The sequence below is a fragment of the Copadichromis virginalis genome, linkage group LG13 (genome assembly GCF_057382275.1).
Source record: "Copadichromis virginalis isolate Kocher_CV1m ecotype Utaka linkage group LG13, C_Virginalis_male_GT1.1, whole genome shotgun sequence".
NCBI lineage: Eukaryota > Metazoa > Chordata > Actinopteri > Cichliformes > Cichlidae > Copadichromis > Copadichromis virginalis.
In genome coordinates, this window is record NC_140630.1 from 6,537,234 (window position 1) to 6,560,156 (window position 22,923).

Here is a 22,923-nt window from a genome sequence, read left to right on the forward strand (position 1 = left end):
GTTAACTGATAAATTTGGCGATAAATGTCTTATTACAGATCTCACAAAATTCAGTGCAACAACAAATATAAAGACACAAACAGCAACAACAACAAAAAAAAAAGATTTGAATTCTGGTCTGAGTTTAAATTTTATCATTACACCTGCGTTATTGTTCTTGCTCACTAGAGGGCAGCAAAGTCATGCAGAAAACATCTGTCAGAAAATCATCTTATACGGTTAAAAAACAACGCAAATGACATCAGGGCAAATGAAAACATACAAGAGGAAAGTTCTATTGACAAATATGTTGCGTATATTAAGGAAACATAATTAAAAATATTTTCGGAATATATGTTGTGTTTAATTAACAGTTCATGTACGGCTTGATTCAGTTCACTACATGTTTTGTTATTTAGGAAGCAGAAAGGTCATCATAGTCACATTAATCTCCTGTGACAGACTGCCGCTCAGCTCCTCCACTTTCCTCCCCCACACCTTCAGTACGGCGCCCGAAAGCTCACGTTATCCCGGCTGTGCACGCAATTACAGCAACAGCAAAGTTTTGTGAACAGGCACGATTCAGTGGGCTTGCCTTTGACGAGGCTGACAACAGCAATTACCTCCTCTCACACAGTGCCTGAACAGTGCATCTTCTCGCAACACTGTAAGTCTTCAACTGTAATGGTAGAAAAAACATTCCAAGAACACTTTGTTTTTTAGATCAAATATTTAATAGTCTGGTCTTAAAATAGCATTCAATTAACCCAAGAAACAATTCAACTGGTGGAGAAATCTAATACGATAAAGCATGCTCAGTATATGTGCTAAAGCATGAGGCATGTTCAACAACACATTTTTGCAGTAGAACCTCAGCCACTTTGCAAACATGAACATCCTTAATAGACAATTTAGTGAATGATGAGGCACTCTGATGTTAGTGTGAAAAGTTAATGACTGAGTCTCTATATTGCCATGAAGACTGCAAGTGTAAGCTACCTTTATGAGGTCAGGAACAGACAGTGACCCCAGATTGTTCAGCTCAATTATGTGTGGCTTAAATTTGAAGTAAAGGTTCACGGCAAAAAAAAAGTTGTTGAAAGCAGCTGAGGCCTTAGAGGAAAAAAAAAAACATCATGGAAAATGTTCCAACAAATATTGTTCTGGAAGATCACTATACAAAGAGGAACAAGCTCCAATCATTTTACATTTTTACAGCAAAGTAAAACTTTACAAATTATGCTGTTAAGTATCAGGAAAATAGCAACCGATAAATCCATACGTCATCAGAATGAGGACTACGTTATGTACATCTTTCACATTAGAACAAATAAATCATGCAGTGGCAGCAGACTTTCACATTTAACAAAGACGCCTGGCCACCAAATCAGCTCTGCAGCAGCATCTGGGGCAAGTCGAGGGGGTGATTGCTGCAACTACAGTAGTCAGAAAAAATCCAAAATAGGCCGATAATAAAACCTTTGTACTTTATCTTTCAGTGCAAATCCTTCTCACTCGTATAAACATGTCTTCTACTAACAGTCTTTAAAAAAAAACAAACAATGAAAAAACATATCAGTTTTACATTTCCTTCCAAAATCTCATGAATAAATACACAAAGCAGATAATGATACACACTTACTGGGAACTAGCATAATTTCTTCTAAAATAAAACACAGAGTTCTGCCATTAAAAAATCCTTAAAACAGTTGTGTCAAAATCCTTATTAATGTTCAGATAATGCAGTATATGGATGAGTGATACACACCCACACACATACAAAGAGCTGGATATTAACTTCTTGAAATATAACACATAACAATATGTTTATATAACAGAATCCTGAAACCACAAATATGAAATTAGATGTTTATGCAACTGCATGAGGCAAAGGTTTAGGATAAGAATTACTGACAGAGGACCTACTATGCTCATATTTTTGTTCTTGGGCAAAGCTAAAGTAGCTTTGCACAACTCACAGGTGAAAATAAGCCTTATTTATCTTATACTGGGCACTGTTGAAGCACTGTTGATTCATTCATCATCCTTTAAGACTTCTCTTGCTTTAAGCCTTCTGATTGTCTGGCCTTCCTAACCAAAGGATGGAAAAGCAGTTGGGACTTGCCTGAAACGGAGCGAAGAGTACAAAAAAATTATCTGAAGTCCCATTGTGACCCCTTGCACCTTTGGTCTGTGATTTCCCTACTCACTCCAAGCTTGTACAGAGAGAAAACATCAACCTCTGCTTCAAACTGACCTGAGTTTTGTGTGGATGGTCATTAATTGTAATGTGAGCAGGGTCTCTTTCCAGTTGAAGACTTCACCGTTTCCACTTGTAAAGGCATCTCTTCAGACGAGAAGTGGCAGTGAGAGAATGCTTGTCATTTTCTTTCAAACTACATATGGCTTTAAATTATAAATTCACCTCTCAGTGAGAGACTGTCAAGACTGAATATAATTGTAGCAACTTGAGTCAGTGGAAGGATATTTAAAGGAGAACATTCAGAACAGAACTGAAAATGCAGGACTTAAGCCACTAAAACAACCTTTGCATACTGCTTTAGACCAGTCACCAGATTTGTCTCCCTGCAACAATTATAGAAATGAAAATCAAATTGAAAGATCGCAGTTGTGACACATAAGAGGAGATCCAGCATCTGTCACAGAGGCACAAGTGCAAGAGGACAAAGAGGGACTTCCACTGGGAGATCTAAAAAAAAAAAAGCATCTCTATTAAAAATTGTCCAGATGTGCACCAGAAGATGACTTTTTAAGGGAGATCAGACAAACTTACAGCAGGTAAAGGTTTTTTATATTATGGAGTTATTGTCAGCTCCTTTAAAAAAAATCACACCTCATCTGTATGACAGTAAACAGGAGAAAAAAATCCTATTTAAAATCAAAAAAAGAAACGGAATGCATTATTATCAGGATGTAGGCAGAAAAAAGAAAACATTTGCCTCTCTTGCATTTCCACCACTGAGGTGTCCCTGACAAAATCACCAACATCCCAGCTGCAAAGCTGCTCGGAAGTCAGGCATGTAGCCTGTGGCTATATCAGTGATGCTAGCCAAAAAAAAAGAAAGAAAAGAAAGCATTTATAATAACAGTGATAAATAAATGTATAAAAAAATACAGCATTAACTGTTGTCATGTATTAACCCCTTAAATTCTAATCTTTCTGTCTTTCTGAATAAAAGAGTTTCATCCAGATTTAGTGAGCAACAGCTTCCAACTGTGAGTTCAGCCAGCCTTGGAGTGGAGATACTTGGGAGAATTGTGAATTGCAAAATGTCTTTTTCTGTCCTTGAGAGATTTAACAAAACCCAGACATTAGTGGTTCTGTTTTAAAAACTCTCAGCTCAAACAAATGCTACAGTGCATTTTATTCTTGGCAGCACCAGACCAAGTGTGCTGATTGTGTTTGTAAAAGCATGGCGCCGAGTGCTCCAGGATGGAATTGTTCTAGCTTTGTAGTTTTTTTAATTTTTTGACATTGTTATAGCAGACTGGACAAGTAAAAAGGGCAAACAGCTGCTTAGAATTTGTTGAAACTCTGTTGAAAACTCTATATTTGTAAAGATTTCTCTCCAATAAGACAGAGCCTGATGTATGTTCAGTGATCTTCAAATGATCGATCGATCGATAGATAGATAGATAGATAGATAGATAGATAGATAGATAGATAGATAGATAGATAGATAGATAGATAGATAGATAGATAGATAGATAGATAGATATGCAGTCATGCAGTACAAACTGTTGAGGTCTAAAATAACAGATGACAGAATAGAAGACTTAATGCAAGACTAAACGGGGTCTGATTAAACACTTGTATTAAACACACAAAGTTCATGCTAGAATGGAATAAAAAATAAATTGTTAAAGCATTCTTCCATTAAAAAGAAGTAACAGTCTATATAAACTTGATTATTTACTCTTTCGCGCCCTCTTCATCAATACTTCTTGTTATCTTTTATTCTCATGCTTTGCATTTCATTGATCTACTCCACGCTGCTTCCATTGATCCAATTGTTCTCGTTCCTCATTCCCCCTTGGTCCTTCATCCTTTTTTCCCCTCTTCAGTCCTCCTCTGAAAGAGCTTCGTGTGGGGTGGAAGGTCGTGACTTGCTGTGGCCTCGAACCTCCAACTTCCTGTCCTGCAGGAAGTCGTGAATCTCTCCAGGCAAACGCTGGAACTTCTCTTGAAACTCTGCCTCCACAGAGCCCTGCAGCTGGAAAACACCACACACATTCGCTTGCTCACTGAGGATAGATTGCTTTTAAAGATTTTTTGTGGCTAAGGTGGGATTACATAACGGCAGATGTAGCGAAATATAACCATGATGAGTCAGGTCCCAGTCAGAAACACCACACAAATTTGTTTAGTTATCTCCTACAGTTGAGACAGATGGGTTGTACATTCAGAAACGCAACCAGCTGTTGTCAGCCGTTTCTGCCAACACTCGAACAGCTCCAATATGGCTGCCAGAGGCCACATTGCATCCTTTAAATGCCCCACGTTGACGTCAGCGCTGCCTCTAAAGTGCGTGGGTGTGGGCAGACAGCAGCACCAGTTTGGAGCCTCGTGTACAAGAAATGTTCTTGCCAAGCAGTGCATTTGAGCATGAAGCTTGCAAAGTGGTCGGTGGCAGATTTCACTGACTTTGGCTAAAAATAAATGAACTTAATTGTGGACAGAAAGAGAAACTTGTATTTACCTTTGGCTTCTGGTCTTGTATCTCCTGCAGGAGATCATTGTGTTGCTCCACCAGCTGCTCGTGGCGCTTTGCCTGAGTCTCCTCAAGCTGAGGATAAACAAACAGACATACAGACAGAGTTGCACTAAATGGAGAGAGTGTTACAGCCATAACATTTTCATAATTGTCTCTTTGGAATTCACTTTATGGAAAGGCCCATAAAAATTCCTTTAACCTCATCTGCTGCTCACCCTTTTAATGTTCTGGACGACTTCATTGACGTAGGACTTATTGATCTCAATCTTCTCCCTGGGAACATAGAGACAAATGGATTGACATTGATTGGATCTGAGATAAATATTTTTCTCTTCTAATGAGACTAGATCAGTGGATCAGTGCATGAAGCAGATGAGCAAGCTACAGCAGCTAGATAAATAGTGAAATGTGTGTGCGTGTGCTTATAGATCATACTCCTCAGCCAGATGTTTCTCTTTGGTCTTTGCTTGGTTGATCTTCTCTGTTCTCCTTCGATCCATCTGCTTCTTCAGCTCTTTTTTCTCCCTATAGAAGCAGAAAGAAAGATTAGGGCAAATGCTTGGTGAAAAACATGGTATCAAGTTTTTAGAAGTGCACTGGGTAAAAGTCTGGCTCATAGTATCTTTTGAAGAACAGCTGAAATAAGATAGGGTACATATAAAGTATCACGTACTTTAAAAAGACATCTTTAGCAAGGCTAAAAATCCAGAGCCATCTTGGTAACTCTTCCTGGCAATTATTTGGGCCGGTATTTGAAGAATTGCCCAGATGATGCCCTCTAATCTGTCCCTTTCTATTGTTAACCTTATTTTAATTGTTACTACAATGTAAAAACTGAAAGCATAGAATTACCACTTGAATCTGATTCAAACTAAAAGCTTTTTTTAATTTATATTTTTTATATAACAGAAGCCATGGTTTTACCATCATGGCTTCTGTTGTGGAATTCACATCTAATTTTTGCTTCCAGTGGAGTTGCTCCCTCTGGGGCCAATAGAAAATATGGAGGTCAAAACGAGCTTTCATGCCTCACACTGCAGGCTTACTTGTTGCTCCCAGAGTATTCAAAAGTAGAATGGGAGGGAGAGCCTTCATTTTCCCTCCTCAGTGGAACCAGCTTCTAATTTGGATTTGGGAGACAGACACTATCTCTACTTTTAAGATTAGGCTTAATCTTAACTAGATAAATACCTAAGATTAAGCCTTAGCTAATCTTAGCTAGGTTTTCTTTTTTGATAAAGCACGTAGTTAGGGCTGGATCAGGAGACCCTGAATCCCCCCTTTGTAATGCTGCAATAGGTGTAGGCTGCTGAGGGATTCCTATGCTGTATTGTGTTTCTTCTTCAGTCACCTTTCTCACTCACTGTGTGTTAATAGACCTCTCTGCATTGAATCATACTTCTTATAAATCTCTGGCTCTCTTCCACAGCATGTCTTTATCCTGTCTTCCTTCTCTCACCCCAACCGGTCGCAGCAGATGGCCCCGCCCCTCCCTGAGCCTGGTTTCTTCCTGTTAAAAGGGAGTTTTTCCTTCCCACTTATAATCTAAAGTGCCTTGAGGCGACTGTTGTTGTAATTGGTGCTGTATAAATAAAACTCAATTGAACTGAATTATTAAATCACCTTCAATTAGCTCTAGGAGCCATTTAAGCATTTCAAGGTAACTGCCTATAATTTTAAGCTGTTAAATGCATGCTTTGTCTGTTTTTCCTTCCACCATTTAATATGATAATACTAGGAGAATCTCTACATTACTTTCAATATAAAAAATTAATAATATTGCAGATCATTAGTTTCATGTTCTACAATATAAATATTTCTCAAAATGCTGGCAGTAGATATATTATGTTGTCATAATTAGGTGTCAAAACAGTGATTATGATTTCATTTGAAAAAGAAAATATGCTTATGTGAAAATGTGTCTGATAAATAAATAAATGACATGTTTTATTTACTAGAATATGCAAATACATCCAAACAGGAACACTTCCAGAAATCAGTGTCTGTGAACACTGTGGATTTGCTGTGCCATTCACAAATGCAGGTTAAAGCTCTATCACACAACGGAGAATCCATATGTGAACATAATCCAGAAATGTTGCTGCCAAAACTCAAACTGGAAACCTGTTTGAGAACAATTTGATATTTTCTTTTGGAAAACATGGAAACTACATCCTTTGGACTAAAGAGGAGTGGAACCATCTGGCTTGTTATCAGCACTCATTTAGAAGTCTGGACTTGGCAGTTTGCACATCTGGAAGGGCACCATCAGTATCAATATACATTCACATTCAGATGATGCTGTTTTTCAGGGAAAGCCTTGCTGATTTCAGCAAGATAATTCAAATGCAACTATTGTGACAGCCTGGCTTTGTACTGGAAGAATCCGAAGCTGAACTGCAGTCCAGACCTTGCTTTAAAAAATAAGAAAACAGACCATTGTTAAAAAATGAGGGGATGCTACACAGTAGTAAACACACCCTGTTTTTTTTAGTTGTATTGCTAGGATCAAATTCAAAATTAACTCTTAGCCCCCTGAAAGCCTACTAGTAGTTATCCATGCAGCTCTTTTCTGAGCCAAGTTGTTTGCATCAGAAGTAGGGAGGACGGTTTCTAGTGGTTGTCAAACCACATCTTTATTCGTATATACTGTTACGACCCGGCTCAAAAGCCGCAACATAAAAAAGGAGACGAATACCAGAGTGTAGGTAAAAAGAGGTTTATCTTAAAATGGACTATCAGGTTGGCTAAAATTGCTGGTGCCACCAAGGCAAAGACTAGTGAGCTCCCTGGGAAGCTTGCCTCAGGTATGCTTTTATCCACACCTGATTAGGTGTGGCCAATTAGCACCAGCTGAACACACTGAGCAGATTCGAGGCTGCAGAGGGACGTAACAATACCGACACATCCAAACTTGTCATTAAGTGTAAAGGGGAGGTTGTCAAATTTTGTCTTTATGGTATAAAGACCATAAAGAATGGCACCATGCCCTGCAAATATCCAACCTGCTGTTGCCTGAAGCAGCTCAGAGGGAATGCTCTGCAAGCTACTGCTGTTATGAAAATAACTCTAACACCATGTGGAATTCCTCTGAGCTTAAAGACCCGTGAGACTTCAGTCACAGATTTTTATCTCACTTGTCACAGATGTCTTTGAGCTTCTTTATCTGGGTGTTGTGACTCTCCTCAGCCAGACTGGTCAGCCGCTCCGTCAGCTGGAGGGAACAAAGACAATGTTTCACACAAATACATTTTACAGACATGCTCAAAACTGAAGGCGCTAACTTAACACAGAGCCTGTCAAACATCATTCTTATTGCTATACCTGGCGGGGAGAGACTTTCTGTCATGCCAATCATAGCGTGATACTTATTAGCAATTTGTCTTTTGGGGAAGATGTTATTATGAGTTTCCCTTGTCAATAATACTTCAATCAAAAGTGAAGAAACTATTTTTTTTGTTTTAAAAGTTCGTTTTGTTAGATTTTACCGTTTTAATGTGTTCTCTCTGCAGATATTTCTGACTATAGTACTGTTCCTGCCTCAGAGCCAGAAGCTGCTGATGCTGCTCTTCTCTCAGCTGCTGCAGACGGTCGTCCTTCTCACTGTCCGAGTTCGAACTCCTGACAAGGGCAAATTGAAGATTTTAAAATGAAACACTTTCCCCTCTCTTTCACAGTAAAATAACAGGTGTTATTTCAATATGATAAGAGAAAAAAATGTTATAATTAAAAAAACACAAACATAACGTGTCTGTGTGCGTCAGAGTTATTACAGCTTTAAAAAGTATAATTATTTTTCTCTTTTTTTTCATTTTGACTTTGTAATTTTCAATTCAGTTTAGTTTTAGTTAGTTTTATTTCATTCACTATAATAACGTTGGTGTGCGTACCTGTTCTTGCTGCATTGTCTTGCTGTCTTCTTGTACTTATTGTTGAACTCTCGGAGGAGTTCTGACGTTTTCTTCTGGTGTCTCCTCACTAACTCCTTCAGCTCTTTAAACTGGCGTCTCTGCTCCTTCTGGTAAACTTTGGACTGCTGCAGATTCTCCAAAGTGCACACTGGGACATCTGTTACCATATGTGATCACAGATCATACAGTGTATTAGTTTGTGTTAAAACTCCGGAATCACCTTAAAGTACACCACACTTTATAAATAAAATGAATAAATAAATAAACAAAATAAAAAATGATGCCATTCATGTTAATGACTGTGATCATATACTTAGTAGGAATGTATTTCCTGAGATCATAAATCAATAAAGTTAATTTTCCCTGCTTCTATGAAAACAGACTTCTTCTGCAAGCCTTTAGAAAAATCACAGGTTTAAGACATGCATGGATTGGCTTCACTTTTCAGACCTAGTCCTAGACTCACCTTTATATAAACATATATAATACACGATATATTTAAGATACACTCAGTGCTAATTTTGCTCTTAATTATTTTTTAAATTTGCTATCATTGAATCACACTTTCAGACCAATCCAGAGAATTAAAATAAGAAATCTTAATGTGTAATTATGTAAATACTGACCTATCAAAACACTTAAAACCAGGTCTTCAGTCTTGGCTGCTGGTTTGGCTGCATCTAAAATGTAGAAAAGAGAAAATCCATACCAAAAAAGTAAATTTAGTATTTGTACATATTACCATTAGAATATCTGCAGTTCACTTTTATCAGTCATTTAATATTTGTATTAGTGTGTGCATCTTCACTTGCAGTTGCTAACTACCTGTCGTGGCTGCCTGTTGATTGGCTGCAGAAGCTTTGGGTGTGGTGGCGATGGGGGTGTGGCCCGGTGGGCCAGAGACCGGGCTAAGCCCGTTTTCTAGTGGAGCTGATTTCAGATCAGTCTTACGCTCTGCACAGCTTTCAGTCTCCTCCTGGAAATCAATACCAAGACCTTTTACAGCCAAACTTTTAGCTCACGAGACAAAGAATGAATAGAATCGAAGCAGGTCTGACCTCAGTCTGCGTGTCCTCCTCGCCATCCTCCAGAGTCAGGGCTGCCAGCTGTTTAGATCTTTGCTCCAGAAGGTTGACATAGCGAATAGGGTTCGATAGAGCCTCGATTACATCTAGAAGAAATATGAACAAACACATACAGAGCTGATGGCATTGCATTGAGGACTATGTGGACATCATGAATATGGTTATGTGTATGTGACCATATCAGTTTGACTAACATGTAGCAATTATTTAAAACAGGAAGAAGTCATAGTTTTTGTGTACACATATGAAGATAAAAATTGAAATGCTAAAACCAAAATCAAGACCAAAATCAAGACCAAAATAAATAAATACATTTTCCACTGAATGCACCAGAAATATTAAAAATACACGCAAACATTTTTAATTTTAATTGGAGGGACATCGGTTGACTGGTTACAGTGGCGTAAGGCAGGCATCCTTTATGTATCAGATTTATTTGACTGTGGGACTAAATGTTTTTTAAGCTTTGATAAAATTGTGGAATTATATAAGTTGCAGCGTAATCAATTCTGGAGATATGTCCAAATACATAGTTCATTATCGAAGTGGCTGGGAACCCCTTTGAGTTGTCCTGTGGACAGCCCTGTGGAAGTCCTGCTCTCAAGATCATCCTTGGGTAAAGGCATCACCGCAAAGATTTATCACTTATTGCAAGAACGGTCAGCTGACCCTCTCCTTAAAATTAAGGGCTACTTGGCCCAGGACATGGCATTGGACATATCTTCAGTTGAATGGGATTCATGTTTTCAAAATGTTAATACTATGTATAAAGAAACAGGCAGTAGATTTATTCAACTTAAGATAATCCATAAGTGGCATCGAACACTGCAACAATTGTATAAATGGAACGTGGTCTCTATGGACAAATGTTGGAGATGTGATGGTCAAAATGCTTTGATTTTACATATCTTATGGAGCTGTTCGGCACTTTGGGATTGGTAGGAAAACATAATGGAGGTCATTTTCAGTGTTTTGAAAAGGAGATTTGGTATCTCACCAAAACTGTCCATACTTGGTATAACCACACAACTTTCTGATGGAGATTTTTCCAGTTATACAAAAAGATGGATGATTCTGGCTCTTACTACGGCCAAATGGGTCCTGCTAAGACATTGGCGGAAAAAGAACCCCCCCCTCCCTATGAAGAGTGGCAAAATGGCAATGGCTAAGTTGGCATCTTACAAAAAAGTGACTTATGGCTTATTAGACAAATTGCATCAATATGATTGTATTTGGTCCCCTTTACAAAATGGTTTTCTGTAACTTGAAGAACAGAGGAGTAATGACAGAGTGGTGGTGTGGGGATTGGTGTGTTTTTTGGGGTTATTTTTTTGTTTGTTTTGTTTTGTTTTTTAAATTATTTATTTATGTATTTATCTTTAAGTTCTGTTATTGAAGTTTAAATGAAATAAATAAAAATTGTTTATGATAAAAAAATACACGCAAACATGAATTAATTTATAAAAATATTTAACTTTGTATTAATTCCCCTATTTATTTACATCCTTATGTAATTTTCATTTTTTTCACCATTTTTATTTAATAATTTTAGCAATTTACATGGATTTATGTTGATTTTTTGTTACTGTATTTCTTTCCATTTGCCGAATTATGCAAATTATGAGTAAGTGGATGAAGAGCATATGTAATGGGGTCCTTTCTTTCTTTACTGTATCAGAAGAATAGCAGTACTGATGTTTATTTATGTGATTTGTATTTATGTGATGTGATTTGTGATTTTGTCAGTTTTGGTCATTCATTAAACAAACAAACAAACAAAGGCGCCCCACTGCACTCTGGACTTTAAATGCATAAACAATGTTCTGAAAGCTCTTCGGCTGATGATCAAATAAAATATTTTAGCCGTTTAAGACACTTGTGCTCAATCATGTGGGTGAGACATTAAAATGATAAAACCTTTATTCTATTGAGCCAATGAATATGTTCAAGAGATTTACTGCAAGGAGTGGGTTTCTGCTAATGGATGAGCCAAATAGACGCAAAAACAGGAGCCCACTTCGGCCATGATTGGTCACAATATGTCCTGTAGGTGGCACTACAGAGCTTGGGATCCTACATGTGTTGAAAAACTGTCACAACAGTGGATACCTTTCGCTGTAAGCCACCTTGCATAAATAAAGACACTGCCCTTTCCCCCATGTTCTTTTATGTGATGCTTGGTTTTGTTATGAAAACAAAAAACATGAAATAAATCAGTCAGTGTAGATATTTGGTTCTGTGATGCCATTAAACAGTCCAAAAGTTTGTACCAGCAAATGTATCTGGGACATAGTCTTTGACTTCAATGTAGACGAACACAGCTGGCAGAATCAGAGACTGGTTTTTCTCATTCCTCAAGCCGATGTAACGATAACCTGCAGAGTAACAGATGCAACAGTCATCTGGTTCATGTAGACAGATAAATATTTAATGCAATGCACAAAACCCCGGCAATAAAGTTAGTTGGCAGTAAGAAATGCTAAGTGTTTTCAGACCAAGCATGAGTGAAGTCAAACTACACAGAAAAAAACTTATTTAGTTCACATTGTTTGTGCCTCTGCAACCTGATCACACGACATAAAGTCTGAACATAAAAGTCAGGATGCTTCCCGGGAGGTAAGGTAAGTAGAAAAATCAAGAGCCCCAAAATATGGTCAATGACACAAATATCAACGTCTGTACAGTCTCCACAAGCATGAAAAGCCAAAGAAATATTTATGTATGAATCTTTCATGATAGGTGCCATAAAACATCTACACATATAAAAAATGCTGATTTTTATTCTCTGTGACTTTTTATTTTATTATTTTATCATCAGTTCATTTCCTGGGAGTTTGGACAGTTATTGTCTGCTAAGCTTTATGACATATTGCTGTCTTTGTACAAGGAAAACACAATAAACTCCATAAGAAACATGGAGAAGAAAAACTGCAATACAAACTAGTGAACCCATAGAAACTCAAGCACACTCAAAGAAATCTCTAAGAGGTGTAGTTAGTAATAGCAGTCAGCACTAAAGATACAAAAAGGTCAGTATCTGATAGATAAATACTTTAACATTTAACACCAGGGTGAGAATCAAAGGTTGAAATGAATGAATACCTGGCCTAATGGCAGACACCGGAATAATTCGATGACCAATAAACTTCCCTCCTTCTTCAAAGGCAGCAATTCTTAGTGAGGCCAGGGTAGGAAGAATCACCTGTGAAAAGATTTGTCACAGTCACACTGTTAATAGGCTAATTAGTATGCACAGGTAAGACATCTGACTCCCTGTAACGCACCTTTTTGAACACAATCGGCTCTTCGTCCCACACTGGATTGATGGCATTGTTGTTCTGAGACGTTTTGGTCTTCAGAGCTTTCCGCCGAGTGTCTGCAGGGAGTCCGAACATCTCCACCTCCACATACACCCCCACTCTCCGCTCAGTCAGGAACTGGCCTGAAATAACCTGAAACACAGAGGATTCACTTGCATTTGTTTAAACACATACAGGAAGATACTACAAGAGTTATACCAATAGAGACTGTTTAAAAAAAAAAAAAGCACTGTGAATATACCTTCACAGAGAGGGTGTTAGCTACAATGCCATCTACTGTGTTTTCCGTAAAAGGGTCAAAGTGTTTGTCCGGGCGCCTCATGAACTCAGGCTTCAACCTGTAGCCGCTCCGACCGTTGTACTCAAACATAAAGAGATTCAGCTGCATGGACAAATCTGCAACAGAAAATTGAAGTTTAGCATCACAAAGGCTTAAAGCACCAGTTTGAGTTTGAGCTGTACAGCTGCACTCTGGTTGTTGCACAAAAGAGCAGCAAAGTGGAATGTGTTATTTTGGGGAATCAGTGGCTTCTGAAGTACATTTTCAGCTGATCTGACTCTAAACAAGGGTAAGTGGTTAACAAATGAGTACATGCAAAGCCTAGATAGCCTTGGAAAGACTATCTCCCTTAATTTAAAATGCACTTAAAAGGGGGGGAAATCTTGAATGCTTTCTTTTACCGAGGCAAAAGCATTATAAGGCAGAGACATGGCACTCAAAAGAAACCTAAATGGGAGAATTCTGCAATTCCAAAAATGGCATTCCCTTTAAAATGTCAATAAGGATATTTCTTCATGACAGTCAACGGTGGCACATAAAAGTCGCAATCTTCCAGTTGAGGTCCAGAACAGTTTCAACTGTGTCAAATGTTTTTCTTGGTTTAATGTGGATTAGCACAGCAATTGTTCAAGATCTCTGTAGGGATGAGTCAGAGATGAACTGTTATGTTCGTGGCTCCATTAATTCAGATTAGTCTTTTAACCTGGAATTGGCCAATGGGCTTTCCATGATAGGATACTTGCTTGTGGGAGGACTTTTATTAAAGGTCCTTGAAGGCACCTTTTACAAAAAAAAAAAGAAAAAGAAAAAATAGTTTACCAATAGTTTGGTAGTTTAGAGCCACCAGTTGACATCCTGCGTTCCAGAAGAGTTGAGGCATAAAATTTGATGAATCCACTCTGGTTCCTTTTGGGTAGATTCGACTCAGCTGAGATTTATTATATCTGGTTAACAGAAGGTTAAGAACCATTATTTCATTAGTGCTAACATATAGATTCATGTAAAATGTATTGTACTGAAACTGCTGGTATAGAAACTGATGAAATGAAAACTTAATCAGAACTTACTGAGTTACAAAGATTTCTGAAGGTTAACAGAAAAAAAGCAAGCAAAAGTGAGAAGTCAATGAAAAATAAAGTGATGGTGCCTTGGTGTGATGTAACTGTGGTAACTGTTGCCAAGGATACTCTACAAACTCCACTGGTGACTTTGTGAGATGCTCCAACGCTTTGGTCTCCACAAAAGACGACATGTGGTAACAGCGGGCTGCCTCTACACAAACACACACAAAAATGAGAACACACGCATTTCTGAGCAATTAGTTTGGTTTCAAACTTCCTGCATCTACAGAAAGTTAACAAATTGAAGGAATTGGATGAACCCATTGGTCTCTATGTGGGGTGGCTCAGTTATTTTGTGGGGGCCACTTTACTGACACGTTTTTGCTCTTTTAGAGGGACATGTCAGTGTAAGTGTCTGAGTAATTACCTTTATCCTACAATTAAAGGTGCCTCTTCCAAGAGGACAAAGTGTTCACTGAATGGTTTGATGAGAATTAATATGATGTAAATCCTGTGCTATGATCTTCACAGTCACCAGATCTTAACCAAACTGATAAATTATGGGAGGACTGAGGTGTTAAGTGTTCAACATGACTGTGTATAGATGCGATTGCAGAGCTTTGCAGATATGAGCTGCAGGTCTGTAGCAACCACAGGGCAGTGTCAAAATATGTGGTACAACCATAAAAATTGCCTACTTTTGCTTATGACTGGCTGGCTATAGTTCACTGAGAGAAAGAAGTCTTGTTTGATTTTTTAAAAAGTTTTTATATTATATTATGGCAATGTTTTTCTCCCTTTGAGGGACTGTTTTCAACAGATTCATCCATGTGTTTTATTACTGGCATCAAGCTACGCACTGGTAGCTCAGTTTTATTCACACAGCAGTTACATTTTATATTGTAAAGAAAAACATCAGTATCTAAAAGAAAAGCCTACAATTAGATGGTCCCCTGTGAGCAAGCACCTGGCAACAGTGGGGGGGGAAAAGTCCTTTTTAACAGGAAGAAACCTGTGGCAGAACCCAGCTCAGGGAGGCGAGAAAAGAGAATAGATAAAATAGAAAGAATGAAAAGAGGAGACAGACAAAGAGAAGAGAAGGAAGAATTCCCACAATCACTCTCTCTGCACAGCCACAGACCCACACGCATAAACAACAACATGGGACAGTGAATCCTGATTTACACAACTCTCTCCACCACCATCGCCTAAACACCAAATGAAGATCTATCTTCTGGGAATTATGTTGTTCCATTCTTCCAGTAGAGTTTCAGAGACTTGAAAGATTCATCCCAACCCTGAAATTTTCTAGACATGTCTTTTGAACGTAAAAACACAGATCTACAACCCAGTTGGATCAGATATTTAGGGGTTTTCAATTTACTAGCTCCCTATGCCAAACTCACAACATGAGCATAGTGCAGGTAACTATGGGCTGGGATCATGTGACCTGCCTATTGAAAGCTCTACTTAGGTTGAATTCCAGCAGTCAAAACACATTTGGCCCTGAATAGCTCCTGCTGTGTGTAAAACATTGACCTGATCCCCTCTTCACACATTATCATCTATTAAAACTGATTAAGTCACTTTGTGTTGAGTTATCCTTTCATTTGTCACCTGACTTTACTTTAGATAACAATTTTAATAAAAAAAAAATCTCTCTTAGTTAATTTCACACCCTATTTCGTGAACACAGTGAAGGCCAAACTTATGCATTATATCATTTATATTGAGTTACAGTGGATATCACTACAAAATAACATATCTATAGTGAGCTTTTCTTACTCTTGGAGGCTTCGAAGGAGTTGAACTTGGTAGGCTGGACGTAGTTAACCAGAGTTGACATTTCCTCTGTTGCCACTGCTTCCCGCTCAGCTGAGCCCTGCAATAAACGACAGAAGGAATAAAGTATAAGCGTCACACATCCAAAGCATAGTTTCAATGAGATGAGACACATCTTTTTCCATAACATCTGGAGGGAACAGCAGCTGTCATTTGAAGCAGACATTTTCATTGTTTGCAGTCCTGCATTTCTCTGCACAGCACTTAGTAACAAAAAGAATGGCAGCAGCAACAGAATCTGACAGCAAACACTAATACCAAGACAACAATAAAAATATACAGCAAAATGAAATCCATCGACTTTTTAAACACAAATACACAAACACTTGTGCACACACTCTATGTCCGACCTGCTTTTCATTTCATTTTTTGTTTATTATCCTGCTACTTTTTGTTGTGCTTATTTATTTTTTTCAACCTTTCACTTTCGTCGGTGTAATGAATTCTGTCTTTCTGTCTCAACACCTAACACACTTGTCTGGTCTGTTTGATATCTCTTGCCACATTATGTCTCTTCTACTTTTATTCATTTACAGTCAGCATCATCTGAAACTTAAAGGGGAACTCTGACATCAAATGCATATCAAAGACTGTTTACAGCTCCTGGGGAGTGCTTTAAAACAAAGTGAAAAAACACGCACGTTATATAAAACCTCTGGTGGCTCTAAACAGAGTTGCATAAAATCTGATAAATGGCCTTAGGTGATTTCACTCAAGACAGCGAGTTTAAAAGTTAGAAAGAAGGGAGCTTACCAGACCTTTGAAGCCAGCTGATCACTTTTGCTCAAGGCTACATTAGCTTTTGATACATGCAGTGCAATAAATTCCCCAGTAGCAAAGATAGAGGTAGAACAAAGTATATTTAGATGCATATATTTAGATATATGTTATAATCTATAACATATATAGAGGTGTCAAAGCTCCTCATTAATGGTACTAAAGGGTACATTAGGCGTACTAAAACAATATCAAACAGGTGATTTTGTATTTTCTTTTGCAGTGAGGTGCTGTGTGTGCACAGCACGATCTCATCTTCTATAAAAATTAATAATTACTGCAACAAAACTTTTTTGTGATGCCAAAGCTTGGAAGAAAGCACAATTAAAAAGGCTTTTAAATACATATTTAATGCCGTTAAATGGTTTATTTTACTGGAAAGCAGGATGTTTTCCTAAATCTATTTCCTCTGTGCTGTACTTTGTTATAATTTAATGCAGATACACAGAAAGAATAAAGGCTGAGAGAGCAGCACTAAGAACTCATCACAGAGTGGGCATTAACAGCAACAGATATGAATCTGTCTGGGATGAAAGTGGGTTGCAAAGGGGCTTGCAGATATGCAGAAATTGTCGACAGGCTGAAGCAACTTCAGTTGCACTATGATATCGCAATACAATGGCTGGTCAACTGCAGTGATTTTGTGGGAACAACATTAGTATGATGCTCTAGCAAAACCAACATCCTGGTTTCAGACACACTGTATAACCCCCAGTCAGATAAAATGATAGTAAAGTAATGCTACATAAGTGCAGTCACCTTATTAACAAAAACTGTGAAAACAGAGGAAAATGCACAAATGGTACAGATACGGAATAAACCACAAGAACCACTGGAGAGACAACAGAAAAAATAAAGCACAAGCAACAGCAAAAAAAAAAAAGAAAAAAAAAAAAAGCAAGTGTTCACAACAACCCACAACAACAACAATATTCAGGGTTCAGAACAAGATTAACAATGACAATGGCTTAAAGAATAAACAGCAAAACCATGAAAATAAACAGCACTTGTAAACATTAACGAATGGTGACAGCAGTGAGGGTGACCCTCTGTCAGCTCTGTTCGATGTCACCACTGACCTTTTTACCATCATCATCTTCATCATCATCATCTTCCTCACTCTCAGCTTCCATCTCTGTTAAAATTAAACAAGTCTTCATCATCTCTTCATCTCTTTGTCTTTTTTTTTTCAGATATAAACGGCCAGAATAACACAGTTATTCAGCTGACACAAGAACAGGATTTGCATTCTGCTTTTCAAGCAGAATGCAAATAAAATACCCTCACATAAATACTTCAGTTTAATGAGATGTGTCCTAAAGCTGGTGAAAAGAGCTAGAGACTGATAAAAGTATTCACTGGAGGAAACTTAGCCTGTGAACTGCTAATCAGGTGTGATTGATATAATCATCCAGGAATTATCCATTAACATGACTGTTTGGTAACAATTTAGCATATGCCTGAGAGCAAGGACAACAGATTTTCTCCTGAGCTGTACAATAAAATCTGTGCACAAATAAACTAATAATAGATAATCATGCACAGCATCTGAGAAACACATGACAATGGCAAATTTGTGCACCAAAGAGCAGAATATAAATCAAGCAGATAGTGGAAGGAGTTTAAACAGCCCTGTGCTTTAACTTCTCTGGTGCTGATTATTCAGCCCACTCAGGCAGTCGTTGTCTAAAGGGTCACGGCCACTGTATGAGCATGGACTTCAGTAAAGATGCTGGTCTGATCTTCATTCACGGTTGTGCTCTCAATTACTGTCCTGTTTTCAGAATCTGCATGTCAAACATGTCAATAAGGCTCCCTCATTTCCCTCTGCTCTGCTATTTAATTGCTGAAAAGAGCTTCAGACCTCATCTGGGATGTCCTGCTCATTAAGCATCCCTGATGAGGTGGAGTAGATAATACTTTGGGCCAAAGGATTTTACAAAAAGTCATGATGGAAATTGTGGTTTAAAGAAATGTGCTGTCCTCTGATAGTGACCTTTCAGAAAACTAAACACTACAAAATGATTTGGGGCAGTAATCACATTATTTTTCCTGGGTCTTTAAAACAAATTTCTCAGGGACAGTGCTGAAGCTCCAGCCACTGCGCCTTTTCCCAATGATGCTGATTACCCGATGACTCATGTTTGTGAGGACATACGCCTGCTGAATGTGAAAACACTTTGAAAGACACACAGTGAAAGCGTTTTTTGGACATCTGATGCCCTTAAGTTACAGCCAAAATATGCCTGTGTTTTTAACATTTCTCCAGCCCCGTGCAGCTGTTGAAACCACAGAAGAATTTACTGTCTGTCGTATTTTTTTATACAAAGGCTGTCGCAGTTGAATACATTTCACTTGGATTTCTGGGCTGAAAAAAAGTCCTTTTGTCTTTGTGTCTTACCTCCTGTGTTGTTGCTAGGAGACACTGGTTCATTGCTCTGATTGGCAGGTTGGTCCGTCAGTCTCTTTGTGTCTGTGTTATTGGAAGGTTTGTGGGATTTCTTGTTCTTGATGAGAATTTTGCCCATCAGCTCCTGAGGACTGGGCAGAGGGACACCTGGCTCCAGCTGCAAATACACACAATAGAAGAGAAAAAAAAGACAGAAAAGAGAGAAATTAATTTAAACTGCAGTCTGATCACAAAATAGACACTTTGAACACTTTCACGTGTCAGTATTTCTTACAGGGTATTTGTCCAGAGGGTCAATCAGAAGAGCTTCTCCAAAAATGGATCGACAGTATTCAGCCATTTTAGCCTGCTGCTTCAACCTGATAGATGGGTAAATGGAAAATTACAGATATAAACAAAAAGATCTTATGATTCAATCAGGATATTAAAAAACATAAATAATGAGATTCTCACGAGTCCACGTGGTTTTCAAAAGACAGGATCACAGGGAAGGGTGAGGTCTTGAAGGCGCATTCTGCAATAGCTTCAATCACCTCCTAGAAAATGAAAGACAAAAACACATTGCAAAGTGGCTTGCAGATATTCAGAAACTCAAGGCAGGTTTTTTAGGGAAGACCTTACATATTTAAGTAAGATAGTGTGATGAATCTATTACAACAGCATGGCTTCGTAGTAGAAGAGCCCTGTTAAACTGGCCATCCCACAGTCCAGACCGTGAACGGCTGAAATCATTTGGCACATCATGAAACAAAAATTACAGAGTCAGGACTGTTGAACATCTAGAATCCTATGTGAGACAAAAGTCCAGCAACGGTCTGGACGTGCAGATTACCACTTTATTGAGACATGATTCTGCCTCTTCTTACAATAGTACATTTTGTCAGTTTCATTTGACAAGTTTTCTATGTAGTATTGTGAATAAAATATGGGGTGTCTGCAATGCTATAGTTATTGTGAATTCTTAGGGCCATGATAATCATGCACACCAATAGTACAACAATCCCTCAGAGAAAATGAATGTTTTTAGCCTGCTTTTAAAAGTTAATGGTTGACACATTTGATGTATTCTAGCAAACAGGACCATTCAAAACAAACACAAGTTGGCCTCTTTAACAAGCAGAAGATCTAAGCCAGATGACTAAGAGGTTGCAATTAGCTCTTAAACAGTCCAGAATCATTGCAGATGGCTTGGCATTTTCATTCAGCCACAAAAACAATGTGAGCAATCAAATTCAGAAGGTTTAATCCAAATCTATTTATATTTATATTTCAACAGCACCGAGACAATTATTGTACACGTTACAACATTATACACAAAAAACCCCAATAACTGCCCTATGAGCAAATGCTTGGCGAGAGTGTGGAGAAAAAAAAATCCTTTAAACAGGAAGATGTCCAGCAGAAACTGCTTGAGGGAGGGGCAGCCATCTGCTATGACCGCTTTGGGTGACTGGGAAGCAAAGAGAGAAAAGAAGAGCATATAGACCAAACAACCAAGAGGATTAAGACGAACCTTCTGGAGAGAAAACACAAAATTGTACCAAACATTTGCTTAAATGGCTTCCTAAATGTGCACTCTTAACTTGCATGATTTAATTCCCACTTAGACACACCTTAAAGGAGATTTCTGAAGTCATGGTGAATCCATGAGTGATGACAGGTTCCTCCTCAGCAGTCCGTCCTTTCCACACATCCAATTCCACACAGCGGCACCCGGCCAACAGAACTTGCCTGTACATTTCTACTGAGGAGCTCCCGGCCAGCTGGCCCGCTGAAACACAAGGACAAGAACAAATGATGCAAAACAAGGCTATAGATTTAAATACAAAGCTACTTCCTGGAAGTAAGTCTGTGTAGGCTCTCAGTCACTGAGGTCATGGTAGACTTGAGGACTTGAAAAGAAGGAAATTACTTCTTTTTGCTTTGTTAGAATGTTTCATCTCTCATCCAAGAGTCTTCTTTGGTTCTAAAACAACTCATGAAGAGTCCCAGGTATTTAAAACATAGCAGGATTGCCCCTTAGGATGTGATCCCGAAGGTTGTTCGTCCATTTATCGTATGAATAGTCACATAAGCCAAGATGTGAAAGAATGCATGGATTATTAGTGTCACACCTTGTCTCCTTGTGTAATAGATAACCAGTTCCGTCAAATATTTTTTCTAACTGTTGGACAAGCAGGGAGTTTGCATGCTTATAGAAGCAGAAGAAGCAGGAGACACTTGAATCCCACCAGGCCACGATTCCAAGCTCTCTTTTTAGGCCATCTCGTTTTAGACTCAGGTGCAACAGGCCTCAGGTCTGTGCATAATTTTGATGAAACTGAAAAATGTTATGTGCGTGTTAAGTCGTTTTGTGTCCCATATCCTTTATGTCTTCATTAATGCTCAGCCTATTTGGAAAAATCTGGATGAGATCTGCATTTGGCTCGTTTACATGCCATTAAAGTGCTTTTGTTGCTGCAAATGCATACTTTTTGTTTAGCAGAGGTATTTTTGTGGGATGTTGTTTAGCTCAGTGTCACTCTGAAAAACCATAATGGCTCTCTTAGTAGAGCTGTGTGTTCCCCCGATACACTGCTTTGTTGGCAGAATTAAACTGTCAACTTGAAGAAGACTTTGGACGTATTTGAGTCGCAACTAATAAAAAAGTTTGGTAATTCACCTTTTCTCCTGTTTGCATCAGTTGTTAATTGAACAGACAAATATTTTATTTTCTTCACGCTCACACATTTAAATCAACTCATTTGTTCTCTCCCAAGAAGTTGCCAATGCCTATCAAAGAGAATGTATTTGGATCAGACCGGTGATGGAAAGTAATGGATTTATTGCTGAGCTTTTAGGACTTGTGCATGCGTACCTGTCAGGTAGGTATTATGCGATGAGTTGATGAAATAGTGAGATATCGGGAAGCTCATGTCTTCAGACTGATCCAGCTTTTCTGGTGGAATGACTCCATTCTCATCACTAGACAGATAACTGGAGAACGCCTGGAGGGAGATCTTGCCTAAAAATATTGTTCACACAAACACAAAAGACAAAAAGTGAGAACCCTATTCCAACAAAAATCAGTTCAGGACAATAAAAACTGGTCACTTTGACTCTTACTTCATTTAGGCGTGATCAAGACAATCTAATGAAGTTGCGAAAGTGAATTTGAAAGTGCCGTAGAGTTTGGTGGCACACAGGCTGGTATTTCAGAAGCTGCTACTCTTTTTTCCCACACAACCATCTCTAGTATTTACAGACAGAAAAGGAGAAAATAGCCAGTGAGCGTCAGCCCTCTATGAAAAAAAAAAATGCTTTGTACATGCCAGAGGTCAAAGGAGAATGACCAGACTGCTTTGAGCTGAAAGGAAAACAGCAGAACTCAAATAACAGCTCGATACAACTACGGTACATCTCTGAATGCACAACATGTTGAACCTTGAAGCACATTGGCTACTGCAACAGAAAACCACACCACATCAAAAAAACAGGAAAGGATGCTACAGTTCATACAGGCTCACCAAAAGTGGACAACAG

At 38.4% G+C, this 22,923-nt stretch overlaps 1 protein-coding gene across 1 annotated transcript in view; it reads right to left on the minus strand.

Moving 5' to 3' along the window:
• Positions 1-2,416: 2,416 nt before the first annotated feature.
• The window catches only part of LOC146695148 (1-phosphatidylinositol 4,5-bisphosphate phosphodiesterase beta-1-like), a 35,771-nt gene continuing 15,264 nt past the window's right edge, over positions 2,417-22,923 (minus strand). The window contains exons 10-32 of the mRNA XM_085477052.1: positions 22,259-22,405; positions 21,015-21,172; positions 19,855-19,937; positions 19,676-19,760; positions 19,393-19,558; positions 18,071-18,126; positions 16,158-16,254; positions 14,499-14,583; positions 14,131-14,255; positions 13,273-13,427; positions 12,996-13,163; positions 12,814-12,913; positions 11,982-12,086; positions 9,685-9,797; positions 9,452-9,602; positions 9,253-9,306; positions 8,606-8,783; positions 8,204-8,336; positions 7,853-7,929; positions 5,151-5,240; positions 4,931-4,988; positions 4,701-4,787; positions 2,417-4,214 (exon numbers count right to left, since the gene is read on the minus strand). Coding sequence (XP_085333178.1) covers positions 4,062-4,214; positions 4,701-4,787; positions 4,931-4,988; positions 5,151-5,240; positions 7,853-7,929; positions 8,204-8,336; positions 8,606-8,783; positions 9,253-9,306; positions 9,452-9,602; positions 9,685-9,797; positions 11,982-12,086; positions 12,814-12,913; positions 12,996-13,163; positions 13,273-13,427; positions 14,131-14,255; positions 14,499-14,583; positions 16,158-16,254; positions 18,071-18,126; positions 19,393-19,558; positions 19,676-19,760; positions 19,855-19,937; positions 21,015-21,172; positions 22,259-22,405 — 2,624 coding nt within the window. The 3' untranslated portion in view covers positions 2,417-4,061. The remainder of the gene's footprint in view (positions 4,215-4,700; positions 4,788-4,930; positions 4,989-5,150; positions 5,241-7,852; positions 7,930-8,203; positions 8,337-8,605; positions 8,784-9,252; positions 9,307-9,451; positions 9,603-9,684; positions 9,798-11,981; positions 12,087-12,813; positions 12,914-12,995; positions 13,164-13,272; positions 13,428-14,130; positions 14,256-14,498; positions 14,584-16,157; positions 16,255-18,070; positions 18,127-19,392; positions 19,559-19,675; positions 19,761-19,854; positions 19,938-21,014; positions 21,173-22,258; positions 22,406-22,923) is intronic.